The sequence below is a fragment of the Trichosporon asahii genome (assembly GCF_000293215.1).
Source record: "Trichosporon asahii var. asahii CBS 2479 unplaced genomic scaffold scaffold00005, whole genome shotgun sequence".
In the NCBI taxonomy this organism is placed as follows: Eukaryota; Fungi; Basidiomycota; class Tremellomycetes; order Trichosporonales; family Trichosporonaceae; genus Trichosporon; species Trichosporon asahii.
The window spans coordinates 183,078-208,306 of NW_014040919.1; the positions used below are offsets into that span (position 1 = coordinate 183,078).

Here is a 25,229-nt window from a genome sequence, read left to right on the forward strand (position 1 = left end):
GTTTACAATTGACGGACAGACAGAACATGGGTTGTTTCTATGGCGAGGGTGTGGCGCTACGTCAGGCGTTCGACCTCGGCGTTGCTATCCCTCCCGCTGCTATCCCTCCCGCCTGCAGCCGCACTTCAGCTTACCCGCTACTAGCGCTCAGCCGGCGGACCCATGATACCCGCGACCATGGCCTTGTTCCACTTGGCCGGGCTGTTGTCCACCTGTGAGCCGCGGCCGTTGCGCATGGGCGCGGCATTCGCGTCCGGCACGGGGTTGATCGGCTGGAGCGGGCGCTGAGCCGGCTGAGGGGGCTGGAGCGGCTTCGGCTGAGGGGGCAGGGCGTGGTGGCTATGCTGAGAGTGATGAGCGGGCTGGTGGTGCGCCGGCGAGGCGGGCTGATGGGAGTAGGGAGCAGGCTGGGCCGGCTGCTGCGCGAGATGCTTTGGCTGCAAAGGGGGCACAACCTGGTACTCGCGCTTCTGGTATGTGTACTCGCGTTCCATGGGCTTGTGGCTGTCCCTAGCAGCCGTCCCGGAGACGGCTTTGGCAACGCTGCGCCCGAAGCTACCGAGGCGCGACTTGGAGTGCCGCTGTTCAGCGGCTGCGGCGGGCATGACGGGCACCGTGGGCGAGGCGAGCGGCGATGAGGCGCCGAGCGACGCACTCATGCGGTCCAGGTTCAAGGGGTTCGGACGGCTCGCGGGCAGCAGCGTGTTGTACGAGCCATACTGCGGCTGGCTCTCGGGCGACACGGGCGTGTTGGCCTCCGACGTGCGCGGAGTGACGGCAACAGTGGGCGACGGCATTGGCGAGTTGTGCGACGAAGAAGGGAAGTTTGGCCGGTCGATCATAACGGGTACCGGCGGAGGGCGGGCACCAGAGCCGCGTCTGGAGGGCAGCGTCTGCGACTGAACACCTGGAAGAGTGCTGGGATGGGGAGCACCACTCGACGTACGTCGGTGGGGCCCCGACGCAGCATAAGCATCCGGTGAACCGACACCGTTGAGCATGCGCAGGCTAGAGGGAGGGTCGTTCGAGCCCTGGGACATGGTCTTGCCGTGCTGACTCGAGCCTACAGAGACCTGAGACATGGTCGAGCCTTGCGACATCGTTTTGCCGTGTTGCGCATAAGCCGGCTTGGGTCGGTTGACCGAGGCGAACATGGGGGGGCCGCGGGCCAGGTCGTCCTCCTCCGAGATGAGCTGGTCCAGAGTGGGGGTCGGCAGAGTCGGGCTCCTCGGCGCCGAGTGCCCGAGCCCTCCACTAGAGCGACTGAACGTCGGCGTGATGGGCGTTCCGCTGGTCGGGGTTGACGCGCCGGAGCGACGGCCAGTACTGCCCAGGTTCAGGAGCATGCCAGGAGCCGAAATGTCGATAGGCGAAGAGGGCGTAGCTTCGGCGCTGGGCTGTGACACGGGGGGAACAGCGGACGGGTCGAGCTTGCGTAAAGCCTCTAAGTGGGCTCCTGTCAGGGGAGCGTAAGTTGACTGGTCGGACATGGGACGCTCGTCTGGCTCATTGCGGTCGCGTGGCGACTCAGTGACCGTGTTGGTCCTGTCAAAGTCGAGCATCTTAATGGGCGTTCCGAACTCGCTGACAGCTGGCTGAGACTCGCCAGTAGGCATCTTCATGGGCGTGGTGGTGTGCTCGCTCGGAAGCCTCGCCGGAGACGTCAGAACATCCCACCAGCCGCCGTCCGTCGTCTTCGTTGGGCTGTCAAAGTCCAACGTGAGGACTGGCTTCGTGTCCGGGATGTCCGTGCGGATCGCCGCAATCGGAGACTGTGGGGACGCAGGAGTCGTCACCTGAGGGAAGGGAGCAACCTTGCGCGCGAACTCGGAATCGGCAGAGTCCGAGTCGCCGTCAGAGGCGATCTTCTCGACATTGTCGGCCGGCGAAGCTTCCAGCGGTGGAGGCTCATCGCGGGGAGACGCCACCGCGACGACCGGGCTGGGGGAGCTGATGTCGTAGGACGATTGCTTCGACGAACGTGAAGAGTAGCCGCTACTGGTGCTAACACGCAGTGGCATGCTCGCCGACCGCGAATGAGTCCTGTGCAGACCACGGGGCGGAGCCATGTCGCCATTCGAGCCAAACTCGTCGTTGCCAGTGAGCGGGTTAGCTGTGGACTTGGCGCGGCGATGAGCCAAGCTGCGCGAATCCGGTCGCGGCGGCTCTTCCTCCTCGCGCTTCTTTGCCGGGAAGGCGCTCTGAGCGTCGGCGTCGGCCATCACTCGAGGATGAGCCGCTAGGTAGCGGGCGTGCTCGAACACAGTCTGGTATGATCCATCGGGGAACTGCCGTCAGCTGGGGAGCGCAAAGGGATAGCTTACCCTCTTCTCGATCTGGTCGATCTGACCATTGAGCCACGAAATCGTCTTCTCTTCGCTGACGTCGGCGTTCACGCCCTTCTCTCGCTCGCTCTCCAGCAGCTCTTCGATGACATTCAGAGCAGCAGCGTCGTCCAAGCGGGGGTTGACGTACAGAGACGCCGTGATGCTGCTGACCGTGGGCTCCCGCAACGGAATCGAGTCAGGGTCGGGGCGTTCGGGAAGCACATCGTAATAGGGGTCCACAATTGGGCGGGGAAGAGGCGAAACGGGCAGAGCAAACGTCCTACGCAGCTCGAGGAAGATCGGCAACAACGTGGGGGCATGCTTTGAAGCGGTATTCTTGCCGACGAGGCAGACGGCAGCCTCAATGTCGCCGAGATCCTTTCCGAGCTGCTCCCGGCCAGACTTGGCCCATCGGTATTTGAGCATGTACTCCCTCTTCTCGCGAGTGATGTACTCCGAGAGCAACTCGAGAGTGTATGCCTCGATCGGGTTGTGGTCCTTTGGCAACTGCGCCATGCTCCTAAGTGGCGAGGTCACCGGGCTAGGTGCCAACGGGGTGTCGGACATCCTGGGGCTCCTCTTCTTAGCGCCGAAGCCGTTTCTCTCCACACCCAACGGAACGTTGACTCCATTGCCAGTGTACGCGATAGCAGCACCGGGGCCGCCGAGTTCGATATCCTTAATGAACGATGTCAGCATCTTGATGCAGCTCGACTTTGACGGAGCAGGAAGCGCGATGGGGTAGAGGACCTGCGTGGGAAGGAGAGTCCTGGCGCGAGCCGAGCGGAACGCCGGGCGCAGCGCGGGTCGTCGACCGAGTGTCTGGAATCGTTAGTTCGATCGGTGCGCAGTAAGTTCGACGTGACTCACCAGACTTTCCACATATTCTAATTCGCGCGCAACGGCGTATCGCCCTTCACCCGCGACGCGTCGACGGATATGCTGCACCAATGTTCGCTCCGCGTCACTAGGGGGCAATGCCAGGATCTGTCGGGCGAGGTCCGGAAGCGTAAAGTAAGACAGAAGCATTCGGAGGGACAGCACGAGGGCAAGGCCCAGTTGGCGCGCGCCGTCTAACTCGTCGTCCGGGACAAAGTGATCTCGGACCACGCCCTTCTCCGCCAGAATGCCGGTTCCCCTAAGACCATCTTCTATCTCTGCGAGACTTGCGGCGATCTCTTCGAAGCCATCCCGACCCAGCGTTCCCTTTCCTCCTCGTCCTGGCTTCTTCTCTCGGAGCCGTGCTTCGCGGTTCAAGACATACTCCAGAATTGCCTCACGGGCACGCTGGATCGACGGAGTTGGCTCGGACGTCAGGTACCGCAGGAGCGTTGTCGTGGAAGCAGAGGCAGGGTGTCCTGCTGGTGTTGGAGGGGGAGTCAACTCGGACGGCGGCGGTATGTTGGTAATGTACTGTGCCTGGCGCACAGCTGGTGCAGCGCGAGGAACCTGTCCTGTCAGCTGGGAACGAAGCACGCGCACAGCTCTGACGCACCCGTTTTTCGATCTGGTTCATAGTGTTGGCGACGTCGATGAGGGAGTCACCATTGGCTCGGCGGTGCAGCACATGTTCTTCGATAATGTCCGCCGCATAATCCATAGTCACACCGGGTGTGATCAGAGCCGCGACGATCTCGCGGGGCGGAAAGAAGACCATGGCTGATGACGTCCGGAGCCGGACCGACGACGAAGCCTAGCCTGGTGCAGCGAGTGAAAGTTTACAGGTGATCGGTGCGGGTCGCTAAGAAGGAAGAGGCGAGGTGAGGCTGAAGTGGGCACGGTTGGCGCAGTTGGCGAAGCGGCCAACAAGGTGACAAGCGAGGTGTTTGAATAGTTGAAGGAAGGCAAATGGGGCGTAGAGAGCTAGAAGCGCATGTGCAAGATCGAACACAGCGAACGTCGGGGACGCTGTTGCCCCTTCTGGGGAAGGGGATTGCGTGTGTTGCGGGGGTGGGGGGCGAGCCGGGAAGAGTTTTGGAGACAATGAAAGACGTCGGTTGCAGCCAAGCGGGAGGTATGAATATAGAGCAAGGTGTGCCGATGCTTCGCTTGGCGTTGTAGGCGTTGCGGGCCGGGGTGTGCAGTCGCGAATGAGAGTATGCGAAGGACAGAAGACGTAGAGAGGAAGGGGGGAATGAGGATGGGAAACCGAAGCGCGGTGCTGCGCGGGGAAGGGGGTTGGTGGCCGAAGTCGCGGCGGCAAGGAGCAATGAGCAAAGGAGAAGGGCAGGCGGGATCGAGTGTGAGAGAGGAGGGACCTTGACTTTGCCGCGCGGGGCAGCTAGCTGTACGTGCGGTTGACGAGTGGTCAAGCGGGTCGCAGCAGCAGAACCGTCGGTCTTGATGAGGACTAGTGGATGATGGGTGGTAGGAACGTACAGTATAGGAAATGCAGGATCCAGTGTGTTAGGATTGCAGGAACGGCCAGGACATGCAGGACAAGTTGCAGGACCAGAGAAGCGTCCGCGAGGGCGAGGGGGGGGGGGTGCACACAGGCGCACAGGTGGAATGGTGCGTGCGCGCGAGGGTCGCGAGGGGCGAGAGAGGCGAGAGAGGACTGTACCGTGTGCAGCACTAAGGGGCAGCGAACAAGGAGACCGCGGTAAAGTTGTGATACACCAGGGTTCACTCGCAGACGGGATGTCGTCTGCCTCAGGATCCTGCTCCCGCTGATCATACGCGATCACTCCAAAGTCTCAAAGAGAGCCCAGAGCCAGAGCGCGGCGCGCGGATCTACGCCTGGACCCGCACACCCCACGCGGGTTCCTCGTGGTAGCCTTGACTGTTGGACCTCGCAAGGCACGGCTGCAAGCATGCTGTACGCCGGAGCTTAAAGCGAGCCCCGCCTGGCAGCTCGCCTGCGCCCTTGGGTGTCAAACCTTGACGCTGAATTTGTTTGGAATCCGCGCTATGACGGGCCCGCACCCTGCATCCTTGGTCTCAGCCCCGTCCCCGCTGCTGCGCACGCCGCACATCCGCCATGACGCGTCATGCACACTGCACGCGCTCCGTCCAACGGTCCGTCTGTCATTCACCAGGACCCAATGCGATCGACCACCCGCCGACTGATAAGGAACTCTGATAACCATGCACACCATCAGTCCTGCTTCTCAACGCATCGTGCACCCGACGAGCTCCTTTCGATGGCTAATTTAATCAGCGTAACACTCGCAGTGATGCACAACGGTACTCCAGATCGCAGGCAGGGCAGTGTCGGCGATCGCAATCCGCATCGAGCAATCACGGTGAGCGCATGCTGCACAGGGCGCATATCCGCTCGTCACTAGTCCCAAAAGTCAACAAACACTAGACACCGTCATCCGCCATCATCATCTTCGACCATCAGCACACACACAAAACGTCTTCCTTCCTTCGATCCTTCCATCACCCGACTACCTACGCACACTCCTTCTCTCCATCTTCCTTTGTCCTACCCACATTCCAAACTCACTTCAGACCCACCAGGCACAGTCCACCTTGCAGCGACACCTACGCCGACCGGAACGTCTACGATGACTGAGTCGCGTCTTCCTCGGTCGACCTCTTTAGCGGCAACAAGAGGTACCAAGTCCGTCAAGTCGGGGTTAGCAGCGTTAGCAGGCGGCAAGATCCCGGTCCCTGCTGCCCAAACAACAACACCGGCTCCATCTCAAGTCTCGCAATCCACACGCAGTACCCGTGCCAAAGCACAGGGCAAACACCGTCCGACTGCCAGCACGGCGTCGGCTGCGCTCTCGACCACCTCAACGACAACTGCCGGACGCTCGTTGCGTCCCTCTCACTCGTCGGGAACGATAGCACCGTCCGCGTCCAGTCAGAACGTCGCACTCAACAATGCCAAGCGCATCGTCGCGCAGTCCTCCACCATCCGCCGAACTGTGAGTCCACGCTGCGTGGCTTTGCACAGTCAGCTGACAGCAGAACTCGGCCACGCCGCCGACACAGACGCCGCCGAAACGACCAACGCGGAGCCACAAGCGACAGTCGGCCTCTGTGTCGACGGCCGAAGCAGCCATGGGCGTGACGCGATCGTCGAGTGTCGCTTCGCGATTGGCGAGCAAGCTCGAGCCGCTGACCGCGGAGCGTGGCTCAACTCATCGTACGTAGCTAGATCGAGGAGTGGCCTGTAAGCTAACATCCAGCTCGTGTCTCGGCCGTGCCGTCGCCTTCACCCCGCTCCAGTCTGAGCCCGACACCTGCCAATGGCTCTGATTCCACGAAGGCGTCGCCGAAAGTCTCCCGGCCGTCACCGCCCCGAGCCCGTCACCTGCGTACCACGTCCATGGTGACGTCCACACCCAAGCGCGTGCGCCGCCGCGGCGTACCGGATACACCAGCGCTCTCGACGCTTCTGTCGGGCGATGCGTCGGCGCTTGCCGGTCTCGACGTCAGCCTCGCCTCAGACACGTCGTTCAACCACCTGACGCCGCCCCGTCCGCCAAAATTATCCGCCTCTACAACCGGCAGCTCGCGCTCCGTGTCCAACCCGAACCCGCCGAGCAAGCTGGTGCGGAGCGACTCCTCCCCCGCTCTGAGCCTGGGCAAGGGGCACAGCCAGTTCGCGCAAGAGCTGGGCCGCTTACGTGCGCAGCGCAGTGAGCTCGAGGAGCGGCTGGCGGGGATGCGCGCGGAGGAAGCGAGACTGCAGGCGTTAATCGAGAGGACGATGGCGGAACGCCAGGCGGCACTGGACGCAACGGCCGAGATGGAGCAGGCGAAAAACCAGGCTATCTGGAACGGCATCATCAGTGCGTGCGAGGAGGCGATCGAGAGCGAGCAGGACTTCAAGGCGACACTGGACGCGCTGAGGGTGTTGGTGATGGCATAACAGACCTTTGCGCGGCGATGGCCGCATTCTTCCCGGCATTCACACGCTTAGTACATTACGACCCAGCACGACTGCAGCTGATTAAACGACGCAACGATAATGAAGCAGTCCTCCTTCATAGTCAAAAATATATAATATGTAGATACTTGTGCATGTCTAGATGCCTCACTGGTTGTTGAACAAGTCGCGCGGCTTCTCGCCCCTCCTCCTCGCCTTGAGATAATCAGCGACCAGGAACGCAACATCAAGGCTCTGCTCAAAGTTGAGTCTGGGGTCGCAGTGTGTCCTGTAATTCGTGCCGAGGTCCTTGTCCGCCAACTCCATGCTGCCGCCAATACACTCGGTGACAGAGTATCCTTCATCGTTGACCTCGCCAGTGAGTTCAAGGTGGATACCGCCAAGGTGCGTCCCGTGCTGCGCGTGAATGGAGAGCGAGCGCGTGATCTCGAGCACAATGTCGGAGAACAGGCGCGTCTTGAGAGAGGGGTCCGAGGACGAGGTCCGTGTATTGCCGTGCATGGCGTCGCACTGCCAGACCACGCAATGGTCGGTGCCCTTGACAGCCTCGATGTGCGCGGGCAGGTACTGCTCTACTTTCTCCGCACCGTACCGCCCGATCACGGTCACTTTGCCCGGAATCCGGTCCGGGTCGATGACTGGGGTCAGCTGAACTGCGTTTCTTGCAAGCTGGGACGGAGGGTGTGGGGGAAAGACTCACTGTCAAGCACACGGACGAGTTCCTGGGGATCCATCGTCGGGCCGACCTTGATACCACTGAGTGTCAGCTATCGCCTCCGTTACCAGCACACGGCGGGGACACACGGCACTATCGTGCCGTGTGTGAGGGACATACATGGGATTCGCGATGCCGCGGAAGTACTCGACGTGCGCGCCGTCAATCTGCCGCGTCCGGTCGCCGATCCAGAGGAAGTGCGAGGTCTGGTTGTAGAACTTGGTCGGCTGCGTGCCGTTGGACGCGGCGTTGGTGGAGCGGCCGCCGCTGGGAGTGCTCGCGCGCGTAGGCGGCTGCGAGAAGGCGGGCGCGCCGCCGTGCGGGCGCGTGAAGGCCTCTTCGTACTCGAGGAGAAGGGCTTCGTGGCTGTGTTGTCAGCTAAGATAGGAGATTGGTCAGCTGCAGCAAGGCGGCTGCGCCGTGCCGCTCGTAAGCAACTTCACGCCGTGGTCGACGCTGCAGAAGCTGGCCGACGGCTTGCCTGAAGCTCGCTTCGCTCGCTTCTGCCCCAACTCACCTAGTAAAGATGTTAACCGTGCTGGTACCACCACGCTCCGAACCGCCAGCACCACCAGTCGCAGCCTTCATGAAATCGAGCGAGTCCTGGAGGCTCTCGACCACACTCGCAAAGGCGCGCTGCAGCTCGGGCGAGCGGACGTGCGAGAAGCTCCAGTTCAGGGGACGGTGGAGGTCCGCGAAGCCGCTCGAGAGCAGAGTGCGGATGTAGTTGAGCGTAGCCGTCGAGTGAAAGTATGCGCCGAGAAGGCGCTCGGGGTCAGGCGCGCGCTCGTTGGTGCTGTGCCCGTTCACATTGTCGCCACGGTAGGAGAGCACCTCCTCGCGCTTGATGCGCGTCAGGGGCTCGCCGTCCACGTTCTCCGTTACTTCCATCTCGACCATCTCGGTCGGCTTAGAGCGCGGCTTGGCGTACTGGCCTGCAATGCGCATGACGCGCACGACGGGGAGACGGCTGCCGTGCAGGATGATGAGGGACATAAGAAGGATCCTGTCGTCAGCTTCGCGGGAAGTCGAACAGCTTACAAGGAGAGCTTGTGCTCGATCGGCGCCTGATCGTCAGCTACCACCTGGACATAATGAGCTTACCTGGGAGCAGTCGTCGAAGAGCTCGGCGCAGTCACCTCCCTGGAGGAGGAACGCCTTGCCCGCCGCAACATCGGCGAGCTGCTTCTGCAGCTGGTCGATCTGTCGTCAGCCACCACCCTCGTCGTCATCCTCACCTCGACCGTCGAGACGAGGGGCGGCAGCCGGCGCAGCTTGCCGAGTACGCGGTCCAGCTCCTCCTTGTCCTCGTACGTGACGTCCTGGGCAATCGGCTTGTCCCTCCAGGACGAGGGCGTCCAGTTGTTCGTCGCCATGGTGTTTGCGAGAGTCAGCAGTGTGTGTGATGCAGACTCGAGTCGAAGTGGTAGTTTGGGAAAAAGGAACGTTGCTCGCTCGTTTTGGACTTTAAACCTCAAACCGTCAATGGTCCGGGCTGGCCCCGCACATCCCGACTCAGCAACCAAACGTTCTAGTCAGGTGCCGACCGTCACATGTGCCGCGCAGTGCTCCCGCTCGCCATGTGGTGTGGCTTGACAAGGCAGCAGTGGAGACCCCGCATATCCCGGAACCAAACCTCACGCGATTACACGGCGCCAGGTTAAGCGTGGATGCGGATCGCTGCATGTAGTGCACCGGTGACCTCGATCCGAACTTCTTGCTTTCCCTCCCTCTTGACCCTCACCAGCTTGCCCAACATGCTGGATCACATCTCGATCTCCCACCAGAGTGCGTAGCTGTCTTTCTGCCGTGTACAAGCTAACGTCAGGCGGTCTCATTCTGTGGTCGCGCTCGTTTACCCCGGCTTTCACCGATCTTGCGGCCAGTGTCAACTCGCCGGTCAACAGCCTTATCAGGGAGGCCCTGATCGAGGGCAAGGCTCGCGGAGAGGATGAGGTCTTTGAGCGTGATGGTTACAGCGTCCGGTGGACCATGGAGAACGGACTCGGCCTCGTCTTTGTTGTGAGTCAGCTCGCTGCGCACACCTCATGAGGAAGATTGCTGACATCATAGGTTGTCTTCCCCGCCCTCCTGCCGCTCACGTACATCCCCGCCATGCTGCAGCGCGTGAAGCAGCTCTTCCTTTCCTTGTTCGAGCCATACCTTCAGTCGCTCGTTGACGTGCTTTCGAACCGCGGTGGCGTTGTCGACCAAAGCCGATCTGCGCTGCGCACGCTCGGAGAGAAGATCGTCGAGGAGCGCTGGGACAAGATCTTCGACAGGTGTCTGAAGACTTTTGAGGGTAGCGGAGGTCGATCTCGCAGCCTGCCGCAGCGTCAGATCCATCTGACTGCTGGACCGACCGATTCCAGTAAGCTAACTCCGGCCACTGCTTTCCAGCTGACGCCAGGCCCCGATGTGTCGGACGACAACAGGGCGGCTCCCTCTGCTGAGGAGATAGCGAAGAACGTGCAGGCGCTGAAGGGACGTATGAAGGGACGCAAGGGCGGGCGTGGGCGCAACACGGCGTCTCCCTCGCCCGTGCCGTCTCCGTCACGCAAGGCATCGGGCACCACCGCCAAGCTCATGCGCAAGTGGGGCGACTCGCAGGTGTCGTCGCAGGACATGGCCGCCCTAGATTACTCTGCGCCGGCACCCGAGACGGCGACCGTCGACGTTGACGCTCTCGTCTCGACGGACGCCATGGGCACCCGCACCGCCACCGGCAACTACGAGGTCGCCGACTGGGATTACGGACGTAATGACGACCTGCCGACTGAGGAGGAAATCCTCGCCCGCCGCACGCAGAAGCTGAAGATTGACGATGACGACGAGGAGCCGGAGGACAGTGGAACGTGGACGAACATGTTCTCGCGCCTCTCCGGCAAGAAGGTTTTGACGAAGGAGGACCTGCGCCCGGTGCTGGCCGACATGGAGAAGCACCTCATGTCGAAGAACGTCGCGAAGGACATTGCCGAGAAGCTGTGCGACGCCGTTGGCTCTGCGATTGTCGGCAAGAAGCTCGGTGGCCTGACGAGTGTCAAGTCGGAGGTGCAGCGTGCGCTGTCGGACTCGATGACGCGTATTCTGACGCCGAAGACGTCGACGGACATCCTCGTCGACATTCAGCGCAAGCGCTCACAGCCGTCGTCCATCGCCGACCCGAACTCGCCCCCGGACCCGTACGCTATCACGTTCGTCGGCGTCAACGGTGTCGGCAAGTCGACCAACCTGTCAAAGGTCTGCTTCTGGCTTCTTCAGAACAACATGCGCGTTCTCATTGCTGCGTGTGACACGTTCCGTTCCGGTGCTGTCGAGCAGCTCCGCGTGCATGTGCGCAACCTAGGTGCGCTTGGTGACGAGCTCGGCATGGGCACGGACGCCGCTGGCCAGCGTCGCATCGAGCTTTACGAGCGTGGTTACGGCAAGGACGCAGCCGGCATCGCTAAGGACGCCATTGCTTATGGTAAGCTGAGTTTTTCTAGTTCCGAGCTAACATGCAGCAAAGGAGAACCGGTTCGACGTTGTGCTTATCGACACTGCGGGACGAATGCAGGACAACGAGCCGCTCATGCGCGCGCTCGCGAAGCTCGTGACGGTCAACAACCCGGACAAGATCGTATTCGTCGGCGAGGCGCTGGTCGGCAACGAGGCCGTCGACCAGTTGACCAAGTTCGACCGTGCGCTCAAGGACTTCTCGTCCGCAAGCGGCTCGACGAAGCGTCGCGGTATCGATGGCATTCTCCTCACCAAGTTCGACACAATCGACGACAAGGTTGGCGCGGCGCTCAGCATGACGTACGTCACTGGACAGCCGATTCTGTTCGTCGGATGTGGACAGACGTACACCGACCTGAGGCACCTGCGCGTCAACCACATTGTGCAGGCGCTCTTAGCTAATTAGTTTTTGAATCTCACCTCTTGTACCAGTATATGCATTGGAATCTCTCGGTCTGCGCATATCGGATGGGCGCACGCGGCGCCGCTCAGCACAGACTAGGCGCCGACAACGGCCTCCACCTCCACCGCGCATCACCGCCACAATCAACCTTCACCCAACCATCTTCCTCCGACTAAAAAGTCACCTTCCCTGTCCCCCAGCGAGCTCTCTTCAGAACCCTGGACAGCCTGCATGCAAAAGAGTACAGCCAGGGGGAATCGAACCCCCACCGCATCGAATTCAACGTGGCAACGATGCATGATACCATTTCACCATAGCTGTTACGTAATCTCGAATGGCAGTGTGCTGCACTATAACCCACTAGGGCTAGCTCAGTGGTGCACTCAACTGGATGCGTTGCTCGTTGACACGAGCCAGTGCTGTGTCCGGATGAGTGAGTGGGTGCCAGTGTAGCACTATCATCACGTGATGACCAATCGGTCTCTTTTTTCATCCTCTCGGTGTCGCGCCGAGGCGACCGAGCTCCGGTCGGGGTAGGCCACCGGGGATAATCTAGGTTCACATGGTACCAGCGAGGCGCGCGCCTTTGCAGGCCGGCGAGTGGACGGTATTTTCGAATCGCTCGATTCGGGCCGCTGCTTATTATACATGGCCCCTGAACGGCGTGAGCCCGGCGAGTTTTTGGTGCATGTTGGTAGGACACTAGCTGCAGTCTTGGGGGTCCTTGGGGATCTTCTGATCTAGGTCAAGCGGGTCAAGCGGGGCGATGAGGGCGCTACAGGACACTGATATCAGAGCGGATGGTCGCCGTCCGCCACTGTGCCAAACTACGCAGGCCATGTTCAGGCCATGTTCAGGCCAGGCAGGCCAGGCGGCGCTGGACACTCCGCCATCCCTTTATTTTCATGGCTGCATGCCATGGTGACTTGCCTTGGCGCGCATGCCTACTGGTAGTGACGTCCTGGTGTCATGGTGACTTCTGTCTGATAAGAGCGATGCTTGGTGGGGTGGGGAGGTACCCGTGACTCATCACTGGGTCACACACCAAGCAGCTGTTGGTGGAAGAGATGCACGCAGGTGGGCTTGGACTGCGGCTTGGGAGAGGCTTGCGGGGACTTGTGGGAACTGGTTGGTCGAGTGGTGGCGAGGCCTTGGGCACCAGACTGGGTGAGGATGTTCAGGGCTCCCTCCCGGCGGTAGTAGCAACAAAGCACCAATGAACTACGTCAGTGCGTCGGTGCGTCCAGTGCGTTCCTTGAGCCTGCACCCAGCCTCCGCGCGCACCGCACCCACCGCCCTGGGCCCTACCTGGCCCCCACCTGAGCCAGATTGGCTGCGTGATGACCGCCTGATGTCAGGACACAGGGGACCGCTGGACCGCTCGCTGAGCTATGGCGTCCGCTCATGGCCATCCACCGTAGCTCACGACCGGACACCTCCTCCATCCATCACAACTTTTCTGTTCCCCATCCATCTTCCCCGCCTTCGCTGCTTCCTTTTGCTACCCGTGAGTCCCGGTGCCGGTTACATCTCCCGACCAAGCACTGACCGCGATACAGTCCAGCGACAGCCTCATTCAAGACGTGCGTATCGAGTGTCCGCAACTGTTTCATCGCCGATCTCATCACAACATACACATCCCCCCAAGTCCTCACGTCCCAAGCCCCAAGACTCTCAAGTCTCAACGACGCCTCCCATTCCTTACTCCCTTGAGCAATCCCTTTTTGCCCCTGCCAGATCCCTGTGTCCTCCTGTCTCCAAGAGCTCCTAGTCTTAAAAGAAAATGTGGTCGCTGTCGTGGGCATCATCTCTTCCCCTCTCTCTCCCTTTTCCCATCTCCAGCGCAAGCGCTTCTTCTACCCTCTTTGAACCGGACACTGCGTAAAGCTCTCTGGTCATCATGCCTCTCACTCCTCACTCGCCCGGGTCCGCGTCCTCCTTCGTTTACAACTCTGCTGGCCAGAACCTTGCTCACAACTTCGAAAGCCGTAACCCCATGTCTTCCTCGCAGATCTCCTGGCTCGCGGGCCTTTCGACGAGCTTCGATGCTCCCACCGATGAGCAGAAGTACCTCCGCAAGGTGAGTTGCTGACACGGCTAACGGGCCCCTGCGCCGGTTGGAAGGCGGTTCGGAAGCTTCGCGTGGTGCTAACTCGCCGTTCTAGACGTCGATCATTGCGACCATCGGACCCAAGGTCAACAACGTCCCGACCCTCGTCGCTCTTGCCGACGCTGGTATGAACATTGGTGCGTCTCGGAACACCCCGGCCTTCCGGTCTCCCCGGCCTGTGCTGGGCGCAGTGCGCGCAATTGGCGCCCGCGCCCCGAAAGGCGCCCGCCGCACGGCGCTCGCACGGGGGACGGGGCGTGTGTGCGGACAGAGCATGTGCTGACCACGGCCCTAGTCCGTATGAACTTCTCGCACGGCTCCTACGAGTATCACCAGTCCGTCATCGACAACACCCGCGAGGCCGACAAGCAGCTCGCCGAGCGTCCCCTCGCCATCGCCCTCGACACCAAGGGCCCCGAGATCCGTACTGGTCTCATGACCAACGACCAGGATGTGAGTCGAGAATGCTGAGCCGCCGGCATTGCGGTTATTGTCAGGTCAGTGCGCTGATACACTAAGGTCCCTATCCCGGCCGGACACGAGTTCTGGGTTACCACCGACCCCGCGTACAAGGAGAGCGGAACTGCCGACATGATCTACATGGACTACACCAACCTGCCCAAGGTCACCGCCCCCGGCAAGCTCATCTACGTCGATGACGGTATCCTCTCCCTCCAGGTCATCTCGATCGACGGCGACAAGCTCCGCGTCAAGTCGCTCAACTCGGGCACCCTCTCGTCGCGCAAGGGCGTCAATCTCCCCAAGACCCCCGTCGACCTCCCCCCCCTCTCGGAGAAGGACAAGTCCGACCTCGCCTTTGGTGTCAAGAACGGCATCGACATGATCTTCGCCTCGTTCATCCGTCGCGCCGACGACGTCCGCGAGATCCGCAAGGTCCTCGGCCAGCTCGGTGCTAGCATCAAGATCATCGTCAAGATTGAGAACGAGCAGGGTGTCACCAACTTCGACGAGATTCTTGCTGAGGCCGACGGTGTCATGGTCGCCCGTGGTGACCTTGGTATCGAGATCCCCGCCTCGCAGGTCTTCCTCGCCCAGAAGATGATGATCGCCAAGTGCAACGTTGCCGGCAAGCCCGTCATCTGTGCCACCCAGATGCTCGAGTCCATGACCGTAAGTTTGTGCGGCGCTTACGGCAACTGACGCCAGGTCAACCCCCGCCCTACCCGTGCCGAGGTCTCTGACGTTGCCAACGCCGTCCTCGACGGTGCTGACTGTGTCATGCTTTCTGGTGAGACCGCCAAGGGCAAGTACCCCATTGAGGCCGTCAAGATGATGGCCGAGACCGCCTACCTCGCCGAGTCTGCCATCTCGTACAACGGTCTCTTCGACCAGCTCCGTCAGCTTACTCCCCGCCCGACCGAGACCGCCGAGACTCTCGCTCTCTCTGCCGTCGCCGCCTCGATTGAGCAGGACGCCGGTGCCATCATTGTCCTCTCGACCTCTGGTGTCTCGGCCCGCCTCATTTCCAAGTACCGCCCCAAGTGCCCCATCATCTGTGTCACTCGCAACGCTGCCACCGCGCGCCAGCTCCACCTCTCGCGTGGTGTCTACCCCGTCTTCTACCCCGAGCCCCGCGGTGTCCCTGCCGAGAAGTGGCAGATCGACGTCGACAACCGTATCCGCTACGGTCTCAAGGTCGCTCTCCACCTTAACATTATCCGCCCCGAGGCCACCGTCATGGCCGTCCAGGGATGGAAGGGAGGACTCGGCCACGTAAGTTAATATGGGGATTCTGATAGCTGACTCACAGACCAACACCCTTCGTATCCTTTCGGTTCCCACTGACCCTTCGGACCTTGAGATCGCCTACATTGACCGTGACGAGTAAGAGCGAGAGCGGGAGGAGAGCGAACCGTGGACTGCGTGGTAACCCTGCAGGTCCATCCACTATTATGCTTAGAGATCTGACAGCTATCTGCAAGAGCAGCAAGAGCAAGAGAAGGCGCGCTGTAGCTGGCCGAATAGTAATAACAAGACAACCAAAAGTCGACATATACCTGAAGATAAATGAAGATGTACTGCGTGGTCTGCCCGCCCCGGGCAGGCCCTAGGCAAATAGAGCGTCACTAGAGTTGCAGCGCGCACTGCGCATTGTCTGAGCAAGTACAGCGGAGCATAGAAAGCGGCACGCAAGCCGGTATATCGGTGCGCAGAACATGGTTGGCGGGCAAAACGCCGGGCAGCCTGAGTGGCAGATAACGCCCTTCCTCCTGTTGTCAGATAAACTGGTGGGCAACGAAGCTCGGCGGTCGGTCGCGAGCGAGTCGCATCCGGCATCGAGCGCCACTGTAGGTTGGGAGATCAAGGAACGGGAATTATCTGCAGACGGAAGGTCAAGGAACGGGAATTATCTGTGGTGGGTGAGGCATGATCATGCCACGACAGCATGGCGATGCGCGAATTCGGCGACCCACCCCAGGTACGCGGGGAGGGTCGGGGAAAGCGCCGTTTCAGCGTTGCCACCGTACCCCCGGGTCGCCCGGGGCGAGTTCCGAGCAACCTCGAGCTAGAGCTTAGCTGCCATATCCGAGTGCGTGTATCTCCAGCCTTGGGTCCTGCTTATATTAACGCTGTGCACCGCCGTCACGCTCCCCACCGCAAAGAAGTAAAGCAACCATGCCGTTCACGAAGGAGCAGCTCGACGACATTGTTAACAAGGTGAGTGTACCTCCACCTCCACTCTGTTCCCTGTCCTCGTCCCCGACTTGGTCAACATGTCACCTCGTCAAGAGGAGCGAGAAAGCTCAGCTGACCGCCCAGTACCACGAGGACGGCTATGTCATCGTCGACGACCTGATCCCGGACGAGCTCTACGAGCCGCTGTGCGAGGCCGCGGACCGCGTGACCGAGAAGGGCCGCCAGGGCGAGTGGGACAATGTCCGCATCGTCGGCAAGCAGTTCCCGCCCTGGTCCGCCGAGGACAGGAAGCAGGGTACCTGGGGCGTCCAGAACATCATGCACCCCGAGCTCAACGAGCCCATCTTCGCCAAGTGGTACGGCAGCGATGACATGCTCGATGTCTCGGCGGCGCTCATGGGCGTCGGACGGGAGGCTATGCAGTTTGGTGAGTACGAGAGTAGGCCGTCGGAGACTGCTCGTGTGAGCTAAAGTCATCTGGGCTTTCCTCCAGTAGCTCTGTGAGGAAGGAGGAAGTCCTCGCTCCGCCCCCGCCGGAGTTGCTCGCTTCGCTCCCAGTCGCTAATGCCCGCAGAGCTCTTCAACCTCCTCGTCAACCCGACTGAGCGCGACTACGCCCTCTCCTGGCACCGCGACGATGTCAAGGCGACGGCGACTCCGGAGGAGGAGCGCGAGGCTCTCGCAATCAAGCACCACTCCATCCAGTGGAACGCGGCGCTGTACGACGACGCGTGCCTCTCTGCGATCCCCCGTTCGCACAACCGCATCCGCACGCCCGAGGAGCGCGAGGCCAACCTGAACGGCGGGCCCATGCCTGGCGCCCAGGTCCTGAACCTGAAGAAGGGCCAGACCGTCTTCTACAACAACAACATCATGCACGTCGGCAAGTACAACCTCGCTGTGAAGCGGAGGACGCTCCACGGCTGCTATGGCAGCCCGCCCGAGGGCGACTCCAGCCGCGCCAGGAACCTCCTCCAGCACGGGCTCGAGTACACCACCGACCCCAAGTTCCGCGCCACGGTGCCCGAGACACTGTGGCCGATGCTTGACAAGCTCAACTCGTTCCAGGAGGCCGAGAAGGGCAAGCCGATCCAGTACTCGCAGGACCTTTGAGATAGCTTTAGTGTGGTAATGCCGGGGTGTCAGAAGGAGATGTATTCGTGTACTTCATACGTGGCGAACAGAGCTAGCCCGGGACGACTTGACTGACTTGTTACTCATTGAACACAGATGTGCTGTTACGATAACGAGGCAGAAGCAGCGTGAAACCGCCCAGAAGATGCCGCGTGGCGGACGGTCCACGCGGAGGCACCCCCCTCAGCACACACCACCCTCGATTACCTCCAGCTGACTCACCTTGAATCAGCACTTAGCTCCGCACACTCGCGTTGCAAAGCTACAGTTGTCGTGCTAACTTCAGCTAAGCCGCAACTCTGGAACTGGTGACCTGTCCTAGGGCATCGGAGAGTGCACAGACGTGGCAGCTGTTCCGCTGTGCAATGCTGTGGCGGGCCGGCCACCAATGTGATCCCGCAGTGGTCGCAGTTCGATCGGCTGCGATTGCGGTACCAGTTCACTCACATTCGCGTTCTAATGAGCGTAGCGGCGCAGAGAGCCTGTGCTATCTGTCTGTGAGGCACACTGTGCAATGAACGCAGCGCGGAGTCCGTTCACACAGGCACCGCAGTGGTCCTTGAGAAACTCTGCACTGACTGTTCACTCTTTGGTGCGTTGAAGAAGTGGTCACATGGGGTTCTCAGCTGGCACAGGACACGAGAGTCGGGCCGTTACCAGTGGCTCAATGCGCTGATCTTGCGATCTTGCATCGGACCAGAAAAAAACCGGTCACAGCGCAGGCGCAATGCGCGCCAGGAGGTGGCACAGGCTAGCGCCAGGTGGCGCCGTTGATCAACGTGAAACTGAACATGTGCTCGGCCATGCTGGCTTGACTTGGGCTGCCACTGCACAGTTCTACACAGCCGTTCGCGCAGAGCGGTCGCCCACGAGCATGTGATCAGCGATGCACCTATGTCTGCAACCCTGTCGCCGCGGCATGGTGGCCGCCTCAGCCACGCCGCAGCGCGCAGCCATGAGGACTCATTTGGTGGCACTGGGCTGGCGCACATTGGCACACTTGCCACTGCGGGGCACACACCCTGCCTCACTGAGCGCGCGGAGCATCGTTCACCCCCTGTCGCACTTGACGCCAGACTAGCTGCGAGAGAGTGCGAGCACCTTGATACCGCTACGCGGTCTAAGACGATCCGACGAGCTCTGCGCCCTTCCCTCCTTGCGTGCACTCGCAGTGAGCGGTGCACTGGGCAGCTGCGCTGTCCACCTCACTGAGAGAGATATAAACAACGCTCCCCTCGTCGTCTTCTTCTCTCCAGTCCATCACGCTCTCCCTTCTCTCCACGCATTCCACTCTCTGCCTCTTCTCTGTTCAAACTTCTTGCAACACCCACAGCCAACACAGCACACCCATCACACCGTAGCTGGACCTATACCACACTCTTTATTCTCAAGATGCGCTTCTGTCTCTCCGTCGTCCTCGCCCTCACCGCCGTTTCGGCCGCCCCCGCCGCTCCTCCCAAGAACGAGCGTGGTCTTCTCGACGGCCTCCTGGGCAGCAGCTGCGACTCCGAGAAGAAGTCCGACTCTGACAAGCGCGGCCTTCTCGACGGCCTCTTGGGTTCCGGCTCTGGCTCCGACGCCAGCGTTCCTTCTGGTATTCCTTCTGGCGCTCCCTCTGCCGCCTCTGGCCTCCCCACTGGCGCTGGCTCCGCCCCCGCTGGTGCTCCCTACGGCGCCGGTGCCGCCTCTGCCGCTTCTCCCGGCGGTGCCTCAGCCATCCCCGCCGACTGCAATCTCGCGCAGAACTCCACCTCCGGCAACACCACTCTGGCCGCTTGCGCCTCCAACTCGTCTGCTCCGTCCACTTCCGAGTCGCACCTCTACGGCGGCCAGGGCGGTGGTGGTGGTGGCGGCTCTGGTGGTGACGCGGCCGGTTCCGGTGGCCAGGGCGGCGCTGGCGGTCCCCCTGGTGCCTATGGCAGCTCGGGCATGAGCGGTCAAGGCTCTGATGGCTCTGGCGGCTCCGGCGGCGCTGGCGGCCAGCCCTCCGACGACCCCGACGAGGAGGAGTGCGACGACGACTGCGAGGAGGATGAGGAGGAGGATGACGAGGGCGATGGCGAGGAGGAGGACGACGACTCTGGCGACGAGTCTGGTGACGACTCCGGTTCTGAGTCCGGCGACGACTCTGGCGAAGAGTCGGGCGAGGAGTCAGGCGAGGAGTCCGGTGACGAGTCCGAGGGCGGCAGCAAGGTCGTCTCTGGTGATGCGTCCGCCTCTGCCTCAGCCTCCGCTTCTGCCTCTGGTTCGCCTTCTTCCGCCGCCTCTGGCAGCGAGTACGCCGCTTCCCCCGCCGCCGATGGCGCCTCTGCTTCCGCTTCCGCCTCCGCCTCGGCCGGTGGCGAGTATGCCGCCTCTGAGGCCTCTGGCTCTGCCGCTCCCACTGGCTCTGCCTCTGCTTCCGCCGGTGGTGGCGACTATGCCGCCTCTCCCGCCGCTGCTCCCGACGCCGCCGCCTCTGGTGATGCCTCCGGCGACGCCTCCAGCGCCTCGGCCTCTGGCGCTGGCAGCGAGTACGCCGTCTCTGGCGCTGGAGCTTCTGGCGCCGCTTCCGCCCCCGCTGCTGGCTCTGCTGGCTCTGGCGCCTGGTGATTCTCCCGCGAATCTCAACCTCCTCCGACTTTGTATAACTCCGTAGCTTTGGCTCTGGCAGCCACGATGCATCCATAGTCTCTCTTTACACAACCTGGCGTTAGCAGCAGAGTCAGTTTCAGATTCATTTGAGTTCGCGCATCGGAGAGAGGTCGCTGCGTTAGTAAGTTCCCTCTTACCAGCGCTGACTCAGGTTCCCAGCACTGTGGCTACGACTGCGCTCCGACCCCCGCGGCATGCAAAACACAGTGAAATCGCATCATAGTCGTACAGCCCCAGTGATCCTACAAGTCGCGTGTCCTGTGAGACGTCCGGGCAAATTAAACAGCAAGTGGAAGGCAAACGGTGGGCGTTGCGGTGCGGATGAGTAGAGTAGCGGGTAAAAAATGAGTTTGTGGTCTATCGATCTCCGAGTAAACAACGCTTATCCGGCGAGCTCGGCCTGGAGCTTGCGCAGCTGGGCCTCCTCGTCGTCCTCGTCCGCGGTCGCGTGTTGGCGGATCGGGCTCGCGGGCAGCGCGGGCATGTGCGAGGGAACGTGGTTGGCGCCCTTCAGGCGGTCGTCGAGCTCCTCCTGCTCGAGCGCCTCGAGCTCGGCCTGCAGCTCGTCCTCGTCGATCGTCGCGCCCATTCCGACAGGGTTCGAGATGGCTTCCGAGATCTCGTTCGCAACGTCCATCTGTTCCCGGATGCTGTCCATCGTCTCGTCGACCTTGTCGACCTTGCTGAGAGGTGTTAGTCGCGGTGCTGCCGATAACACGATAGAACTACTCACAGAGTCTGGTGGATCGACTTGAGGGCGTCCGCACCCTGCTTCATCGCCGCCATCGTCTCGGCGTTCAGGTTGGCTGACTCGAGAGCGTTGATCTGTCGTCAGCTCCGGGTTTCCACGAACAGCTGCACGGAGAACAGATGTGGATCAGTGCAACAGACTATGATGTGACACCACTTCGGATACCGAAGCGATATCACACGAGGTGAACCCGTCACACCATCCATGTCACAGCGATAACACCTACCTGCGTCTCGAGCGTCAGTCGCATGCCCGCCAGCTTGTCGAGCTGGTCCTCATGCAGCTTCTTCTGTCGGAGAGCATGCGTGGCGGCTGTTTGTCAGCTGAACGATTCTAAGCATTATGTAGCTTATCGGTCTCGGTGAAAGCCCAGGCGATCACCGCGGGCTCCACCGCCGCCGCCGTCGCTGCGGATGCCTAAGCAAGAGCCAGAAGCCTCTGGCTCAGCGGCGGCGACAGGAGGTCCGCAAGATCGCACTCACCCTGCTTGTTGGTGGTAGCATTGGCACGAGCCTTCTTGAGGTCATCCTCGATCTGCTTGTTGAGGTACTCCTCCTTCTTCTCGAGGGTCAGCAGGCTCTGGCGGAGGTTGATGATCGAGTCACGGGCTCCTTCCTTGACATTCTTGCGGCCGGTGAAATAGGAGAACCACCCGGACATGATGAAGGAGAGACGTTTGCGGTGGGGAGGAGGGTGTGCGGTGTCCGAGAGAGAGAGGATGAAAGAGAGTTGGATCGATGAGCGAGCGAAGGCGTAGGGCGAGCGATTGCGAGTTGCTTGTTGCCGTTTGGTCATAAGGAATGTCAAGATCGCACTCACCCTGCTTGTTGGTGGTAGCATTGGCACGAGCCTTCTTGAGGTCATCCTCGATCTGCTTGTTGAGGTACTCCTCCTTCTTCTCGAGGGTCAGCAGGCTCTGGCGGAGGTTGATGATCGAGTCACGGGCTCCTTCCTTGACATTCTTGCGGCCGGTGAAATAGGAGAACCACCCGGACATGATGAAGGAGAGACGTTTGCGGTGGGGAGGAGGGTGTGCGGTGTCCGAGAGAGAGAGGATGAAAGAGAGTTGGATCGATGAGCGAGCGAAGGCGTAGGGCGAGCGATTGCGAGTTGCTTGTTGCCGTTTGGTCATAGCCCCCGCCCAGCAGACGCTGGCTGGGCGGCGGGCAGCCCTGGCTTTGGCCACCCACCTCACTATGTCATTGCGTGTCATGTCAGGCTTAGGGAGCGAAGAGCCTGCCAGCACTCCTATGGTGAGGAATTCGAAAAGTCAGCCTGACATTTGACCCCGCCGCCCATCTGGCTCGGCCTACAGCCTGCGCGTATGACTTCGCGCCGGCTGGAGCCCATCCAGTCATCCGCCCTGGATCACAACAACAACAAAATCTTGGTTTCGCCAAGTCTTCCTCCCAGCGACACAACCATCATGGCGACAGCACAGAAGCAGAGGCAGAATCAGGCCATCACCCTCAAGGGTAGTGTCGCCCTCGTCACCGAGTTCTTCGAGTATAGCGTCAACTCGTGAGTTGCGAAAGCTCCGAGCGTAACTGACGGTCAGGATCCTGTACCAGCGAGGCGTCTACCCCTCCGACGAGTTCCGGTAAGCATCGCTTGGCCGACCTTTCAGCTGACAGCAGAATGGTGAAGAAGTATGGCCTGCCCATGCTTGTGACCGCCGACGAGGGGTTGCAGGAGTATATCCAAACGATCCTGCAGCAGGTTTCTGGTGAGTAGCCTTGATGATGCAAGTCACTCGTTTACTGGTGATCATTGCTGCGATACTGGCTGCCTCAGCTAACACGTCAGCCTGGCTGATGGAGGGTGCGTTGAACCGAATCGTGCTCGCGATCAAGTCGATCGAGACGGAGGAGACGGTTGAGCGGTGGCAATTCGACATTCACACCGAGGACGGCCCGACGCAGGCGGGCACAATGCCAGGTGCGCCCAAGATCAAGCCGAAGAAGAAGACGGAGAAGGAGGTCCAGGGAGAGATCCGGGAGATCATGAAGCAGATTACGAGCTCCGTCACCTTCCTCCCCATTCTCGACGAGCCGTGTAAGTCTTCCCTACGATCAGCTGCTAGGTGATGACGAGCTAACAACCAGGTACCTTCACGATCCTCGCGTACACCAACGACAAGCCCGATGTCGCGATCCCGAACACGTGGGGAGACGCCGACCCGCATCTCATCGACCGCGGTACTGTCGAGCAGGTCCGCCTGAGGAGCTTCAGCACCAACGTGCACTCGCTCGAGGCCATGGTCGCGTACCGTGTTGGCGAGTAAGGACCTCTTTTTCGAAACATCAACATCACCACCAGCAGCATTTCTTCACCTGTACACACCTATCATAACCTGTATAACGACAGCCCAGCGATCCCGAGAGCCTAAAAGATGCAATGCATGATGACAGTCTCAACTGGGGTATCTATATTTTTACTTTACATCATCTTACCGCTCAGCGCGCCGTAGGACTCCTTCTCGCCCATGAGACGCTTGCGCGAGTTGAAGATGGCGGCGTCGATGAGCGACGCGACAGTCAGGACACCTCCGACGATGGCGCAGGTGCTGGTGACGAAGTGGGCGAACGACTGGCGGGTCTCGGTGTGCACGACCTTCATCGGCGAGATCTCGTAGTTGATGAAGACACCCGGGATCGCGTTCGTGTAGTGCGTCGTGACGTGACCGTGCTGGTCCTTGGTCGGGAGGTTGCCGTGCTTGAGGTCGCGCTCGTACTCAGTCGCCGAGTATTGGTTGGTGTTGATGTTCTGACCGTTGAGGTAGACGAACGCCGTCGAGACGACCTTGACGAAGTACTGGTACATGATGTTGGAACCGTCGTTCTCCGCGTGCGAACGGACGCCCTGGAGGGGGTCATGGATGCCGAGCTCCTTGCGCGTCTCGTCCTCCTTCTTCTGGATCTGGCTGCGGTGGTACAGCTGACCGGGCATCTCGCCAGTGAAGCGGAACTTGTTGATGATGTGACCAAAGTCGTGGTGCACGTTGCCGTCACGGAGGTAGGGGAGCAGGTCAGTGTGTCCGCGGGTGAAGACATTGCCGTGCGTGAACTGGAGGTTGCCAACGACCTTGTTGACCTTGACCTGGCCGACGATGCGGCATCCCTCCGTGTTCTGCTGGGCCATGTTCTCGGCCCAGTTCTCCTCGACACATTGCTCAATCGTCGAGGGGTTGGGGAACTGCCATCCCGACTCCGAGTACGCTTTCCTGACGTCGTCGCACGAGTTGCAGCATCCGCTCTCAGGGGCCTGAGCGCCGTAACAGCTGCCGCAGTAGTTCGGGTCACGGTTCTGAGCAGCACGCTCAGCCTCGCCCTTCAGCTGTCCGGAGCGCGTGACTTCGAGCTCCTCGCCGCTCGCCGACAGACGATGCTTGGCCATGTCATGTGTGATGTCGTTCTGGCGCTCCCCTGAGATGTCCATCACGTCCAGCGAGAGGAGGAAACAGGGCACGCGCGGGAAAGTGATGTCCAGATCAATTTCCAGCTTCTCGCCACGCGAGCGGTCCACGATGATAGTCGGCTCCAGCGTCACTCGCCGGTAGTCGATGAACTCGATCATAATCGAGGTCAGAATGATCGAGAACGAAAGGAATGTCACTGCCGGTCAGCGCCGCCTGTCGGTAGAGGCGATGGCTTACAGAGGGCTCCGGTGCGCGTTCGGATGCGGACATCCTCCATCGTCTGTCATGTCAGCTACAGGAGCAATTTTAAGTCGAGCCCACCTTTCCAAAGGCATCGAGGCCTTGGAAGGCTCCCATGAAGCCGTTGCGCCCCATGATGTCGGCGAGATGGTTAGTTGAGCAAGACGAACGGCGCAATTCACTAACTGCATGGACATGACAACTCGCCCTCACCAGCCCTGACGTCCCACACTCTCGACATGAAACGTGGAGGTCCGAATCCTCAGCCAGACCAGACGCGCCGCGGGATCAAAATGTTGGGTTCAGCAACGGTGTCCAGGCACCTGACGGACGTGCGGCATCAAAAGTTGCCACGTGCCCGTAGTTGACACTTCGAACGCTTTCCATCATCGACGCGGTCGAGCTTCGACCCCTCCACACAGAGATTCCTGCAGTTTCTATCCTCCTCCAACCCGCTATCAACGGCCTTTGTTTACTCTTGATTCAACAAAAGGA

At 60.8% G+C, this 25,229-nt stretch overlaps 10 protein-coding genes and 1 non-coding gene across 11 annotated transcripts; 6 read left to right on the plus strand and 5 right to left on the minus strand.

Annotated features, from left to right (window-relative positions):
* Nucleotides 1–140: 140 nt before the first annotated feature.
* Nucleotides 141–3,984, minus strand: A1Q1_04560 (uncharacterized protein; the record flags this gene model as incomplete). The annotated part of the gene is made up of 4 exons (XM_014327993.1): nt 141–2,267; nt 2,325–3,149; nt 3,198–3,776; nt 3,823–3,984. 4 exons carry the CDS (start codon nt 3,982–3,984, stop codon nt 141–143), a joined length of 3,693 nt encoding a protein of 1,230 aa, XP_014183468.1.
* Nucleotides 3,985–5,503: 1,519 nt separating this feature from the next.
* A1Q1_04561 (uncharacterized protein) lies at nt 5,504–7,155 on the plus strand (the record flags this gene model as incomplete). Its single annotated transcript, XM_014327994.1, has 3 exons — nt 5,504–5,572; nt 5,615–6,453; nt 6,510–7,155. The coding sequence occupies 3 exons, from the start codon at nt 5,504–5,506 to the stop codon at nt 7,153–7,155; spliced, it is 1,554 nt and encodes a 517-aa protein (XP_014183469.1).
* Nucleotides 7,156–7,320: 165 nt separating this feature from the next.
* A1Q1_04562 (family II 2-keto-3-deoxy-D-arabino-heptulosonate aldolase) lies at nt 7,321–9,264 on the minus strand (the record flags this gene model as incomplete). Its single annotated transcript, XM_014327995.1, has 7 exons — nt 7,321–7,811; nt 7,874–7,929; nt 8,009–8,254; nt 8,406–8,858; nt 8,930–8,966; nt 9,028–9,082; nt 9,127–9,264. 7 exons carry the CDS (start codon nt 9,262–9,264, stop codon nt 7,321–7,323), a joined length of 1,476 nt encoding a protein of 491 aa, XP_014183470.1.
* A 381-nt stretch (nt 9,265–9,645) lies between these two features.
* On the plus strand, nt 9,646–13,560 carry A1Q1_04563 (signal recognition particle binding protein; the record flags this gene model as incomplete). The annotated part of the gene is made up of 6 exons (XM_014327996.1): nt 9,646–9,676; nt 9,717–9,910; nt 9,962–11,354; nt 11,392–11,686; nt 13,148–13,296; nt 13,349–13,560. 6 exons carry the CDS (start codon nt 9,646–9,648, stop codon nt 13,558–13,560), a joined length of 2,274 nt encoding a protein of 757 aa, XP_014183471.1.
* On the minus strand, nt 12,032–12,110 carry A1Q1_t076. The gene has a single exon. It is a non-coding gene; the product is annotated as a tRNA-Gly (tRNA).
* Nucleotides 13,561–13,689: 129 nt separating the features above from the next.
* A1Q1_04564 (pyruvate kinase) lies at nt 13,690–15,820 on the plus strand (the record flags this gene model as incomplete). Its single annotated transcript, XM_014327997.1, has 7 exons — nt 13,690–13,869; nt 13,955–14,036; nt 14,195–14,352; nt 14,419–15,030; nt 15,094–15,594; nt 15,671–15,744; nt 15,799–15,820. 7 exons carry the CDS (start codon nt 13,690–13,692, stop codon nt 15,818–15,820), a joined length of 1,629 nt encoding a protein of 542 aa, XP_014183472.1.
* A 716-nt stretch (nt 15,821–16,536) lies between these two features.
* On the plus strand, nt 16,537–17,670 carry A1Q1_04565 (uncharacterized protein; the record flags this gene model as incomplete). The annotated part of the gene is made up of 2 exons (XM_014327998.1): nt 16,537–16,984; nt 17,132–17,670. The coding sequence occupies 2 exons, from the start codon at nt 16,537–16,539 to the stop codon at nt 17,668–17,670; spliced, it is 987 nt and encodes a 328-aa protein (XP_014183473.1).
* Nucleotides 17,671–19,083: 1,413 nt separating this feature from the next.
* On the plus strand, nt 19,084–20,387 carry A1Q1_04566 (uncharacterized protein; the record flags this gene model as incomplete). The annotated part of the gene is made up of 2 exons (XM_014327999.1): nt 19,084–19,894; nt 20,362–20,387. The coding sequence occupies 2 exons, from the start codon at nt 19,084–19,086 to the stop codon at nt 20,385–20,387; spliced, it is 837 nt and encodes a 278-aa protein (XP_014183474.1).
* A 320-nt stretch (nt 20,388–20,707) lies between these two features.
* Nucleotides 20,708–22,289, minus strand: A1Q1_04567 (late endosome to vacuole transport-related protein; the record flags this gene model as incomplete). The annotated part of the gene is made up of 5 exons (XM_014328000.1): nt 20,708–21,008; nt 21,059–21,150; nt 21,303–21,388; nt 21,559–21,852; nt 21,896–22,289. The coding sequence occupies 5 exons, from the start codon at nt 22,287–22,289 to the stop codon at nt 20,708–20,710; spliced, it is 1,167 nt and encodes a 388-aa protein (XP_014183475.1).
* A 213-nt stretch (nt 22,290–22,502) lies between these two features.
* A1Q1_04568 (mitotic spindle checkpoint-related protein) lies at nt 22,503–23,360 on the plus strand (the record flags this gene model as incomplete). Its single annotated transcript, XM_014328001.1, has 4 exons — nt 22,503–22,597; nt 22,648–22,802; nt 22,883–23,131; nt 23,182–23,360. 4 exons carry the CDS (start codon nt 22,503–22,505, stop codon nt 23,358–23,360), a joined length of 678 nt encoding a protein of 225 aa, XP_014183476.1.
* A 155-nt stretch (nt 23,361–23,515) lies between these two features.
* On the minus strand, nt 23,516–24,652 carry A1Q1_04569 (ER to golgi family transport-related protein; the record flags this gene model as incomplete). Its single annotated transcript, XM_014328002.1, has 1 exon — nt 23,516–24,652. The coding sequence occupies one exon, from the start codon at nt 24,650–24,652 to the stop codon at nt 23,516–23,518; it is 1,137 nt and encodes a 378-aa protein (XP_014183477.1).
* Between the last annotated feature and the right edge of the window lie 577 nt (nt 24,653–25,229).